At 53.9% G+C, this 13,034-nt stretch overlaps 1 protein-coding gene across 1 annotated transcript in view; it reads left to right on the top strand.

The window, feature by feature from the left end:
• LOC108316365 (general transcription factor 3C polypeptide 1-like) overlaps window positions 1-8,778 on the top strand; it is an 11,212-nt gene extending 2,434 nt beyond the window's left edge. The window contains exons 3-8 of the mRNA XM_037744859.1: window positions 41-300; window positions 4,104-4,381; window positions 4,728-5,044; window positions 5,836-5,887; window positions 6,948-7,140; window positions 7,844-8,778. Coding sequence (XP_037600787.1) covers window positions 41-300; window positions 4,104-4,381; window positions 4,728-5,044; window positions 5,836-5,887; window positions 6,948-6,956 — 916 coding nt within the window. The 3' untranslated portion in view covers window positions 6,957-7,140; window positions 7,844-8,778. The remainder of the gene's footprint in view (window positions 1-40; window positions 301-4,103; window positions 4,382-4,727; window positions 5,045-5,835; window positions 5,888-6,947; window positions 7,141-7,843) is intronic.
• The last annotated feature ends 4,256 nt before the right edge of the window (window positions 8,779-13,034 follow it).

Genomic DNA, 13,034 nt, shown 5'->3' on the forward strand with positions numbered 1-13,034 from the left:
ACTGGCTTGTGCTCAGGTTTCCAGGGCAATTTTCTTCCAGCTTGGGGAAGGACGGCAGCCTGGAAGATGACGAGAATGAAGATGAAGACTTGGGCGAAGGCGTCGGGGGCAAGTGCCGGAGCATGGAGGTGAAACCCACCCAGGCCTCCCACAGCAACTACCTGCTGATGAGGCGCTACGGCTCCCCCGGCATCGTCAGCACCCGCAACCTCAACCCCAACGACAGCATCGTGGTCAACTCCTGCCAGATGAAATTCCGGCTCTGTTGCACCCCTGTGCCCGTCCGGCTCAGGCTCGCTGGTGAGTGCTCCCACTGGCACTGGGGGAGGACCCAGAGGCCCAGGCTGGGATCTAAACCATCAGGCTCCCCAGGCCAGGCATGCAGCCACAGGACACACAGAAAAACACACCTCAGGTGTGCCTGTGCTGCGCCCACACCTCTGTGCGGGAGCTCACCAACAGTGCCTGTCTTTTAGTCACAGCTGTGCCACGGGCGCCCGCAGGCAGGCAGGCAGCCAGGCTCACAAGGAAGAGCAGGGCACTCCCACCTCCCCGCCCTGCCCACTCTCCACGCACGGCCCTGTCACTGCCCAGGCTCTAGTCTCCTGGTGCTTAGCTCTGTAACTCCACAGCGTGCACCCTTAGGAACCTTTTAGGTCTTACCTTTTGACCCTTTGCCAGGAAACAGGAGTATTCCACTCACATTCATGATCTCTTACCTCCTTAACTTCCAGTTTTGACCCTTGGTTCTATCGATGATCTTTGAAACTTTATCTTTTATTTATTTAAAACGATTGAGATGGGAACTCGCTAGGTTGCCCAGGCTGGCCTCAAACTCCTGGCCTTAAGTGATCTTCCCTCCTCCACCTCCCAAAGTGCTGGGATTACAGGCGTGAGCCACCACACCAAGCCTATTTTTTAGAAACAGGCTCTTGCTCTGTTGCTCAGGCTGGAGCACAGTGGCATGATGATAGCTCACTGCCACCTCAAGCTCCTGGGCTCAGGTCATCTTCCTGCCTCAGTTTCCTAGGTAGTAGTTTGGTGTGTGCCACCATAACCAGCTAAGTTGTAAATTTTTTGTAGAGACGGGGCCTCTACAAAAGGCCAGGCTGGTCCAGGCTGGTCTCAGGACTCAAGGGATCCTCCCGCCATGGCCTCCCAAAGCTCTGAGACAGCAGGCATAACGCATGCCCTACCTAGTGTATACAATATTCTAAATCCTTTGTTGCCATTTCAACAGTGTTCTCAGCATCTTTACCAGGAGTAGTTTCTATGTCAAGAAACACAAGAAACCACCTTTGCTCATCTTTAGGAAGCAGCTCATCTGTTCAAGTTTGATTCTGAGATTGCAGCAATTCCATCCCTTCCTCGGGCTCTGCCTCTGGTTCTAGTTCTCTTGTTATTTTCACTGCATCTGTGGCTACTTTCTCCACTACAGATTTGAACCCTCAGAGTCATCCATGAGGGTGAGAAGCAACGTCTTTCAAACTCCTGTTGATGTGGGTATTCTGACCACCTCAAAATAGAATGGTGACCCTTTTCCAGAAGATCTTCAATTTACTTTGTCCAGATCCATCAGAGAAATCATATAGTAGCTATAACCTTATGAAATGTATTTCCTTCTCTCTCTCTTTTTTTTTTTGAGACAAAGTTTCACTCTTGTCGCCCAGACTGCTGTGCAATGGTGTGATCTCGGTTCACTGCAACCTCCGCCTCTCAGGTTCAAGTGATTCTTCTGATTCTCCTGTCTCAGCTTCCCGAGTAGCTGGGATTACAAGCGCCTGCCACCACACCTGGCTAATTTTTGTATTTTTAGTAGAGACGATGTTTTACCATGTTGGCCCATCTGGTCTCAAACTCCTGACAGGTGATCCACCCACCTCAGCCTCCCAAAGTGCTGGGATTACAGGTGTGAGCCACCGTGCCTGGCCACAAAATGTATTTCTTAAATAAGACTTGAAAGTGAAATGACTCCTTGATCCATGGGGTACAGAATGACTGTTGTGTTAGCAGGCATGAAAACAGTGTTCATCTCCTTGAACATCTCCATCAGAGCTCATGGGTGACCAGGGGGCATCATTAATCAGCACACTGTTTTGGAAGGAATTTTTTTTTTTTTTTTGAGATGGAGTTTTACTCTTTGCTCTCCAGGCTAGAGTGCAGTGGTGCAATCTTGGCTCACTGCACCCTCCTCCTCCCAGGTTCAAGCGATTCTCCTGTCTCAGCCTCCCAAGTAGCTGGGACTACAGGTGTGTGCCACCACACCTGGCTAACTTGTGTATTTTTAGTTGAGATGGGGTTTCACCATGTTGGCCAGGCTGATCTCAAACTCCTGACCTCAGATGATCCACCCGCCTCAGCCTCCCAAAGTGCTGGGATTACAGGCATCAGCCACCACACCTGGCCAAGAAATGTTTTTTATCTGAGCAGTAGGTCTCTAGAGTGGGCTTAAAATATTCAGTAAGCCATGTTGTAAACAGACGTGCTGTCATCCAGCTTTACTGTCCTATTTATAGAGCACAGGCAGAATAGATTTAGCATAATTCTTAAGGGCCCTAAGACTCTGGGGATGGGAAATAAGCATTGGCTTCAACTCAAAGTCACCAACTGCATTACTTCTTAACAAGAGAGTGGCCTGTCATTTGAAGCCTTGAAACCAGGTGCTGACTTTTCTTTGTACCCATGAAAGTCCTAGATGGTGTCTTCCAAGATAAAGCTGTTTTGTCTACAGTGAAAATCGGTTTAGTGTATACACCTTCACACTGATCCTGGCTGGACCTTCTGGACGACTTGCTATAGCTTCTCCATCCACACTTGGTGCTTCACCTTATACTTTTGGTTATGGAGACGGCTTCTTAAGCTTCATGAACCAACCTCTGCCAGCTTTCACCTTGTCTTCTGCAGCTTCCTCACCTCTCAGCCTTCATAAAATTGAAGAGACTTAGGGGCTTGCTCTGGATTAGGCTTTGGCATAAGGGAATGTTGTGGCTGATTTGATCTATCCAGACCGCTGAAACGTTCTCCATGTCAGCAGCAAGGCTGTTTTTGCTTTATTATTGTTTGTGTGTTCTCTGGAATAGCACTTTGAATTTCCTTCAAGAGCTTTTCCTTTGCCCTCACAGCTTTGACTCACGTTGGCTTTCAGCTGTCTTGGCTGTCACCATGCTTTCCTCACAAACCCTCATCATTTCCAGCTTTTGATGTAAAATGAGAGATGTCCAACTCTGCCTTTCACATGAACACAGAGGGGCCATGGTAAGGTTATTAATTGGCCTGATTTCAATATTGTTGTGTCTCAGGAATAGGGAGCCCCAGGAGAGGGAGGGAAGCAGGAAATGGCTGGAGTTGTCAGAACACACATGACATTTATCAGTTAGGTTTGCTGTCATGTGGGTGTGGTTCATGGTGCCCCAAAGCAATTACAGTGGTAACGTCAAAGATCGCTGATCACAGGTCACCGTCGCAGATGTGATAATCATGAAAAAGTGGAGATATCATGAAAGTTACCAAAGCATGGCAGACACAGATGGAGCACCTGGTGTTGGGAGCATGGCACTGGTAGGCGCTCTCAATGCAGACCTGCCACAAACCTTCAGTATGTAAAAACAAACCCAAAAACACAATATCCATGAAGCACAATAAAGTGAGGTGCTTGTGAAGCTGATGGTGTTCATTATATGTTTTGTAACCACAATTAGAATTCTGTACTTTGTCTGGAGTTTGGACTGGGCAAAAATGCAGTGGTAACCTACCGATTATGGCCTTAGCAGAGACGTCTTCCACAGGAAGCAACAGAAGCCAGCGTGGGAAATGTAGGAGTCCCCGGTCAGAGACTCCCACCAGAGCACTGGGCTTTACAGTTCTCGAACCCCAGTCCTCGGCCTCTGAGCAGGAAAATCGTAGTGGCCAGGAGAAATCCAGTCAGCTGTCGTCAGGGACCTAGGGTCACGGATGAGGAACCTGACTCCCAGGGACCCAACCTGTCCACCCAGCAGGTGAGCCCTATGTGCTGGAGCGTGCCTTTCCTAAGTGTGGCCTGTGCGTTGGTCAGGGGAGGAAGGCCTCTGTCGGGTTGCCTCTGATCTCCCTCTGTGTCCTCCCAGCCGCTCCTCTGGAAGAGCTAACAGTGGGAACCTCCTGCCTCCCTGACACGTTCACGAAGCTGATAAACCCCCAGGAAAACACCTGCAGCTTGGAAGAGTTTGTCCTCCGGCTGGAGCTCTCTGGGTATAGTTCCGAAGACCTGACTGCCTTGGAGATCCTGGAAGCCATTGTAGCCATGGGTTGTTTTGGGATCGACAAGGAGGAGCGGCGCAGACGGTTCTCGGCTTTGGAGCAGCCAGGTGGTGGGCGTACCAGGACGTTCGCAGACTGCGTCCAGGTGAGCTGTGATGTAGCTTAGCCGGATGTCACTGAAGCTGGAGTTGCAGCTCCCAAGCCAGGTGCACGCTGAGGATGGGCTTGATGTGGGGCATAGCACGGTGCATTCTTTTTAAGCATTGAATTAGTCGTTAACGTTTGAAAACTGGGGCATTTCGCGTTTGCTTTGAGGGTGCAGCTGTGGCTTTCTGAAGGTCACACAGCTGACATGGTTCGGGAGCAGCCAGGCTGAGCCTAGAGAGGAAGAGAGGCTGCTCCACAGCACGGGGCTAGAAGGGGCAGCCCCGGGGCTGGGAGCTGGGCCCGCCTCGTGGACCTGCTGCTCAGAGACTTAACCCGCCGGACAGGGGAAGCCACTCTGCTCGTCCCCCATCACCAGCGAGGAGGATCCCTGGCTCTCCACAGACTGCACCTGTCTCCTGCCCCCGCAGGCCCTCCTGGAGCAGCAGCAGGTGCTGGAGGTTGGCAGCAGCACTGTGCGCCTGGTGGCCATAGGCTCTGCCTGGCCCTGGCTCCTGCACTCTGTGAGGCTGAAAGACAGAGAGAAGGACACCCATGCCCAGAGAGAAGACCCTCAGGCCAGACCCCTGGAGGGGTCTTCCAGCCAGGACGGCCCTCCTGTGGAGCAGGCACCCGCTTCTCACAGCCCCCAGGGCACCAAGAGGTACGCCATAAGGGCCAGTGAGATCAGGGAGAACCCTGCCAAGAGGCCAGCGCTCCAGGACTCAGACTTGGCCCCCAGCCTTGGGCCTGGAACAGAGGACTGTCCGACACCCCACCTGTGCTTTCCGTCACTTCCCTGATGGGCCCCACACCTTCCTCCCAGATAGGGGACCTGCCACTGGCACAAAAGGGACTTGATTTCAGCTTCTCAGAGCCTGAGCACTGCGGGGAGGATGCTGCCTGTAAATGCATTTCCAGGGGAGGGCAGAGGCCTCCCACGCCCCAGGCAGCGCTGTGAGTTCCGGAGCAGGAGCTCAGGCGGTGGGTCTGGCGTGTGTGCCACAGCCGCTGCTGCAGGGCAGTGACGGTGTGGGGGTCTCGCCTTCCTTGGGTGGCAGCACGCCCTTTCCTCTCCTGAGTCATCTGTCATCAGCAGCGGACTTCTCATGTGGCTTCCCTGGGCGTTTTTGTTTCCTTTGGGGTGTTTTTGCCTCGGGTTTTATACCACCCTTGTGGTCAGGGCTTCTGGGTGGGAAATGAGGGGTTCACTGGCTTCCTCCGGTGTGGGGCTTGTCTGGGCGTGGGGCGCTGTCTGAGGCAGTCTCCCATCTGCGCGACCTCCAGGGTGGCCACTCTGTGAGGAGATGATCATTGTCCTTTTTTTGACACTACATTCTTGAACCTCGAGGTGCCCAGCTCATGCTGGGTGCTGGGTACCATGCTGAACGTGGGGAGGCAGAGATGGCTTCCCTGCCTTTCTAAGCCTCTCACATCCTCCTCCTCTTCCCTCAGGGTTCACAGAGAGTTTTGGAGCCAGCAGCATCTCCCAGACAGTGCAGGAAAGGTGAATGTGGGGTTCTGGCTCCGGGGCCTGGGGTGGGGGCTCTTGACCGGGCCTGAGTGTAAGGATTTGCTTGAGGGTCTTTGAGGGTCTCTCCCCAGGTCCCGGCTCTGACAGCCTGCCCAGCACCGTGCTTCTCAGCAGGGCCACTTAGGGGGGTGCAGTGGGTGAGCAGCAGGTGTGCTGGGCGCTGGCAGCACCCAGGTCAGCTTGGAACGAGCAATGTGCTTCCAGGATGCCCAGGGCGCTGGCAGAGAACCACGCCTGGCACCGTCAGCTGCGCCTCCCCGCCGAGCTCCTTACGGCTCACAGGCCGCTCACCCACTCCTGCAGATGAGCCGAAGGTCCACAGAGGGATAAGCCCTGAACGCCTAGCTGCCCCCAGGGATAGCTGTGCCCCAGAATTAGAGGAGGCAAGGGTGCCGCAAAAGCCCCTCTGGTAGGGGTGCCTCCCATGAGTGTGTGTGCTGACCCTGGATTGGCAGGGCCCAAGTGCCCTGTATTCTGGCTTTCAGGAGCTTAGTTGTGCCCCCGCCAGGACCCAGCCATGGTGATGACAGCCAAGTGTCCAGGTTTTCTGGGTCCACCCCGCTCCTGGGCCCCGGGTGACTGTTCAGTCACTGATTTAGTAGCAGAAATGTCTGTTCCAAGGAAAGGGTGCCCAGAACCCTGCACACGGCACGGAGCAAAGCTTCAGGGTTACGCTCCTGTGAGCTTCGCCAGAGGCTGAGGGTGGCTGCTGCCCGGGCTGCCAGCAGAGCTGGCAAATCCAGGAGTCCCTACCCTTGGCCCCCTCCTGCCAGTGTGATGGGACCTGGGGCCTCGGTTATAGCTGCATCTGTGCAGAACCCCACATCGTGGTTCCATCCAGTTGGTGGTTATGGGTACCCCCCCATCCAGACAGGAAAGAAGCAGGGAGTTTGGAGAACAGAGAGTAGGAGGTGGCCAATCTTAGCCCTGTGACCTGGGCAGGACCTAGGATAGCCCCAAGGCTCAGTGTTCTGTCTGAACCAGATGCCCTCTTGCCCCTGCCAAGCCCTGACGCCAAGCCCTCGCCCTGCAGGGACTGTGAGAGCGATTCCTTCATCGGCTGGCCATGGCATGTTGTGGACGGCCATCTGAACCTGCCTGTGTGCAAGGGCATGAGGGAGGCCGTGCTCTACCACATCATGACCAGGCCTGGCATCCCCGGGAGCTGCCTGCTGCACGACTACCAGGGGGCTCTACAGCCCGTCGCCGTGCTGGAGCTGCTCCAGGTGAGAGGTCTTCCCAGGCTCAGCAGGGGCTGGAGGCGGCTGGGTGGACTCGAGGGTCCGGCCGTGATGTGCAGGCTCCAGGCGGCATGCAGGACCACCATACTGCTTACCTGCACCTCCTCCCCCAGCCTGTCCTGGGCTGTCCCTCAGTGTCCTTTAGCTGCTCCATGCTGCAGGCCAGGCTGGAAGATGGGGCGCCTGGGGTGCTTGTCTCTGATGCTTTCTCTATGCGAGGGGTCACTAACTCACGAGCTCACAGGGCCCCCAGGTCAAGGAGCTGCGCCCTGGTGTGGCTGCTTCCTGCTCGGCTGACAGCTGCTCTGTGCTCCCAGGGCCCAGCGTGGCTGAGGCCTCCAGCTCCTTGGGCATCTAGGAGCTTGAAGTTCAATGTCAGATTCCCCACGGGCCAAACAAAACCTCACCTGGAAGCCAGTCTTGGCTCACAGGAAGCTGGGATGCAGCCCCACTGCAGGCCTGCATGACATTCAGCATGGTGGCCACACGCTCAGGCCACTGCCTCTCCCGCCAGGGCCTTTGCCTGAACCCTCCTGGTACATCCCCACTTGCCTCATGGTCGGTTCAGGTGCCCCCTGCTCTGGGAGTGGCTTCCTAGTACAAAGAGTTCATTCCATAAACGCTTGAAGAATAATCAATAAGCAGGTGGCGTCGCGCCCTTATAACCTGTGTGCCTGGTGTCCTGCAGGGCCTGGAGTCCCTCGGCTGCATCCGGAAGTGCTGGCCGTGAAAGCCGAGGACCATCTCACTCTTCCCTACACCTGTGGTGGAAGAAGTGGAGGCGCCCTCTAGCCTGGGCGAGAACCCCATGGCCTTCTACCAGCCCACCTTGGACTATACTCTCCGGCTGGGCCATGTGTTTCCCCATGAGGTCAACTGGAACAAGTGGATCCACCTCTAGGACCCCTGTGGGGGTCCTCTCCTCCCAGCCACTGCCTGCCATGCCACCCTGCCTGGTGCTGGGCAGACGCCACCGTGCCCCGGCCTTGGGTCTGCCGAGCCTCCTGCAGCAGGGGACGGGTGCTCTGGCCAGAGCCACAGCCTGACACGTTTCCCACTCTCCTGGAACTCTGGAAAGAGGGGCTTCTCCACCTGCCAGTGCCCCAGGCTCTTCTGGGCCTGGCCCTTGGGGACTGGCCTCATCACACCGGGAATTGGTAATCTTGTCTCGGGGTCTCTGGAGTTGGCCCTGCCTGTGCACACCTCACATTCCAGGCTCCAGCCATCAAGGCAGGGTCTCCTGGCTCCTTGAGAGCCCGAGTGCTACTGAGAGCAAGGGCCTTGTGGGGTACGCCTTGCAGAAGAGGGGCAGTGTGCCCAGCTGCCCATGGGGACTGTGGTGCCTCCCCAGGCAGGACATCCCAACCCCTGGGTGGGACTGAGACCCCCAGAGCAGAGCCTGGGGCTTCCTTTCTGGCCTGTGAGTCACCTGGCAGGCCCGGCTGGGCTGGCTCTCGTGTCCCTCCGCCTGGCTGCTGATTCCCTGTGGGCCAGAAATGAGTCCCTGTAGGTTTTGGTTTTGTTTGTTTTATTTTGTTCTTTCACCTTTTTTCCTCATTAAAAAAAAAAAAAAAAGTCCCTGTGGAGTGGATTTATTTATTTTTTGATTAAAGGGAAGTAAAAATCCATTCTGTTTTGTGTGTTTCCTGAAGAACCACTGATTCCCCTAGGGGACTCCCTGCTTTCGCTGCAGAACAACCTGGAGTGGCTGTTCCCGTTGAAACCAAAGGAAGAAGGAAGGCCCTGATGCTAAGCTCGGCAGCCCCGCCCAGCCTCAGCCAGCAGGTGAGAGATGGCCTCCGGGATGGAGACGGGCATGGGCAGCCCTCTCACCGCCTTCTCAGCTGGCCCCAGGCCTGCCCCCCCCCCCAGAGCTGCTCCCGACCCAGCGCCAGGCCCGCCGTCACGTCGGCTCACACAGCCAGTACTTTCGGCAGGGCCTGCAGGATGGACCTGACCCCTTGAAATTCTCTTGAATGCGCATGATTACGTTTTTTTAAGTTAGTTGTCAACATTTTTTAAACGTAGAGTTTTCACATTAAAAAAAAAAAAATTCAGATGTCTGTCTTCTTTTAAAATGGAAAGTTCCAATAACAATGGGCTTAGCTTTCCACCTGTGACAGAAGTGCTGAGCAGAGGCCGCTCCCTGTAGGTGGGATATGCCCCGCCCCAGCCATCTGTGTCTCACACCCACCTGCAGCTCCTCTCACAAGTGGGTGTGAGACACAGATGGCTGTGTCCTCCCTGGGGAACATGTGCCCTTAGGATCCCTGACCTGACCCACCTTCCAACCCAGGAAGGGCCACTCTGGGCCGCACTTGTGGGCGAGGAGGCAGGAAGACAGGGTCTTGGGGGTCGGAGTCCTGAGGGTGAGCCCCCGCACTGCCAAGACTGCTCAGGCCTTAGCTTCCTTTTTTTTTCTCTTTAAAGTTTCATTTAAACTTTAAAGTTGAAGAAACAGTAGTGTTCTCTAGGATTTTTTGAGGCAATCATGTAGAATAGTGGATGTGGTCTGCTTCATAAAATACTGAGCAAATGCTAATTATTTGGGAATGTGTCATGTGGTGGAAGAAAGGTTTGGGAATCCAGCAAATGATTCTTAAAATACTGACCACTGTATCCACATTTCAGAGCCTTAGTTTTCTCTTGTGAGAACAGGGTGAAGAGCTGAAAAGCACTGGGTGCAAGTGCATGGTCTGGCTCAACCAGCTTTCCTTCTCTGCCTGTGCCTCCCAGATGAGGGAGAGTGTGGGCCTGTGTTGGGAAACAGGACGTAGGGTTGGTGGGGACAGATCTCAGACGGTGAGATGGGGCTTCTGTGAACACCAGCCCACATTCCTACAGCCGTTGCCCAAGGGTGATCTTGTTCCCTCTTCCCCTCCCTCCTACCCATCGTGAAGCCTCTCATCTGCCCACCCATCTATGCATCCATCCATTCATCTGTCTATCCATCCATCCGTCCATCCATCCATTCATCCATCTTCCGTCCACCCATCCATTCTTCTGTCAATTTGTCCATCCACCCATCTGCCTATCCATCCTTCTATCCATCCACCTATCCATTCATTCATCTGTCCATCCATCCATGCATCTGCCCATTCATCCATCTGTCCACTTACCCATCCATCCATTCATCTGTCCATCCATCCACCCATCCATCCATCTGCACATCTACCCATCCACACATCCGTCCATCCACCCACTCATCTATCCATCCATTCACCTATCCATCCATCTTCCCAACTACCCACCCACCCCCGCATTCATCCATTCATCCACCTACTCATCCATCCATCCATCTATGCATCCACGCACCCATCTATCCATTCATACATCCATCCATCCTTCCAAGGCTGCTCTCTGCCCCTCCAAGCTCTGCACAGAAGTCCCCAGAAGCCACAGCATCAATCAGTAGTTGTGAGTTGAGATGCCTTCAGGGGCCAGACAGGTAACAAATGAGAGGAAAGGGGCCTTGGGTGAAACACTGGGGAGTGACAGCAACCGTGGAAAACTAAAACGTGTATGCCCAGGCTGTGAAGGAATGCAAATTTGGCAGAAATGTTAAGCACTATCTACCAGTTAAAACCTACAAAGAGGCAAAAATGTGTCTCTGGCCCTTTTGGAGCTGCCAGAACAGTGCTAGATGGTTGCTCCAGGTCTCCTGCAGAGAGAGCAGGGAATGCACAGCCCAGTTGGGCACCTGCACGAGGCCTGAACACCTTGGCTTTATGTCCTTCCCTGTGCCCTACAGTCTTGCGTTCCTCACTCTTAATTCTATTTTCTTTTTCTTAGATAAGCAAATATATGAATGCATTCTCTGCCAAATCCAACATTTCAAATCCTGCTGAAGCCTCTGGACCGCTCTCCTTCAGGGCCCCTCCCAGTTTCTCTCTTCCCATTTCCATCTGTATCTGTCTGTGCACGCCCTGGGAAGCCCAGGCCTGTGATGCCATGTGACATAAAACACGCCCTCAGCTCACCCACTCAGGGACTCCCTCCACGTCCGCATCGGCACGCTTGTTATGGGAGTGCTTTGAGGAAGTAGCCAAGGCCTTAGCGGAAAACCACCCGGGAAAGCTTTACCGGAGAGCCCTTCTCCGCGACAGCAATGCCTCGGCTCCCTGCTCATCAAACAAGGGCCGTTCTGCAAACGTTTCCACAGGAAATCACTAGGCATCCACCTGACGGCTGTGATAGGGCTCCTCTGACTTCTTTTTGTTTCCTGATCTTAAAAAAACACCTTTGAAGGGCACCTTTCTTCCGTTAATAATGTAAAAAAGATGCCATCGCCACAGTAAAATTCCCGGGACCCTCAGTTCTTTAGGGAGGAGCTGAGTGGCTGGTCTCGCTCACCAAAGTGTCTTGACTGTGATGGAACTTACACTGAGAAATTTCCCGTTTCTTATTTTTATCCTTGAATTCCACTGTCCATGAACGTTTTGAAGTCGCGAATGCGTATCTGCACATGCATGCTGCGTACATATGTATTTGGCTGTGTGGATATGTGTGTGTACACGTGTGTGTCTGTGTGCGTGCATGGAATCTCCTTCCGCACCTCCCAGTGCCCAACACAGGTCCATCCACAAAGGGTAGAAATCAGCCTTGTTGAATTAAACCCCTGCCAGCTCACCCCATCCTCATCGCCCCTATTCCCTACCACGGAGGGCTGCTGTGACGGTCACCCAGGGTCCATGCACCTGTGTGTCATTTCCTCCCTGACAGCAGAGCGTGAGGGCTCCATCTTCAGCGGACACCTGCAGATTGCAGTGTTCCCCAGCAGGTGGCAGCAGCCTCCCAACTGTCTCTGTTTTCCATTGCTGCTTCTTGGTTTCCCGTGTCTGTGCTCCTGGTCCATTTCTGTCTCCAGGGTGAGGCCAGTAAGAGCTGACTGGCGCCAGGCATGACTTCTCCATAAAATCGATGATGTCCTAGCAATAAGATTTCCTCAGCCTGCCAGATGCCAGACACTGTTCTGGGCATGTTACACACACTAACTCCTGGCCCCGAAACAGCCCTAAGACATCTGTCAGCATATCCATTTCATAGACGAGGAAACTGAGGCACAGGAGGTAAAGTCATGTCCACAGGGCTGGAGGCTGGAAAGCAGATCTGCTGGCATTCACACTGCCTTCCAGGGATGGGATTTGTTTTGGGGTGGTGGGGGAGCCAACATTGTGCTGGGAGACTAAAGAGTAGGATGAAGGGTTTCTTATCTGGGCTCGTCAGTTGTTTTTTTTTTGTTTTTTTTTGTTTTTTTTTTTTGAGGTGACAGTCTCCCTCTGTCACCCAGGCTGGAGTGCAGTGGCGCCATCTCGGCACACTGAAACCTCCAGCTCCTGTGCTCAACGATTCTCGTGCCTCAGCCTCCTGAGTAGCTGGGATTACAGGCGCACACCACCATGCCCAGCTAATTTTTGTACATTTCGTAGAGATGGGGTTTTGCCATGTTGGCCAGGCAGGTCTCAAACTCCTGCCCTCAGGTGATCCACCTGCCTCAGCCTCCTAAAGTCCTGGGATTACAGGCGTGAGCCAAACTGCACCTGGCCTGGGGCCATCAATTTTCGAAAGAAAAACCTTCACGTTTGTCACCCTTAAAGACCGGGGAGACCTATGGTCGTCCCATGGTTTCAGCAACGGAGGAAGGGCTCTGGCTCTGATTACAGACTTCCTGGGAGGCCTGTTTCACCTCTACACCTCATTCTGTGCCCTTTCTAGTTCTGGGGCAGATGGTTCCCCCTCTCCACATACTGCTTTGCCAGTCCCTGCTCTACTATTGATTGATTGTTTCATTCATTCATTCATTCATTCATTCTATATTTTTTGGTACCTGTTCCATACCAGGCACTATTCTAGGCTCTGAGACCCAGCGGAGACTCAAT

The sequence above is a fragment of the Cebus imitator genome, unplaced genomic scaffold (genome assembly GCF_001604975.1).
Source record: "Cebus imitator isolate Cc_AM_T3 unplaced genomic scaffold, Cebus_imitator-1.0 Scaffold187, whole genome shotgun sequence".
NCBI lineage: Eukaryota > Metazoa > Chordata > Mammalia > Primates > Cebidae > Cebus > Cebus imitator.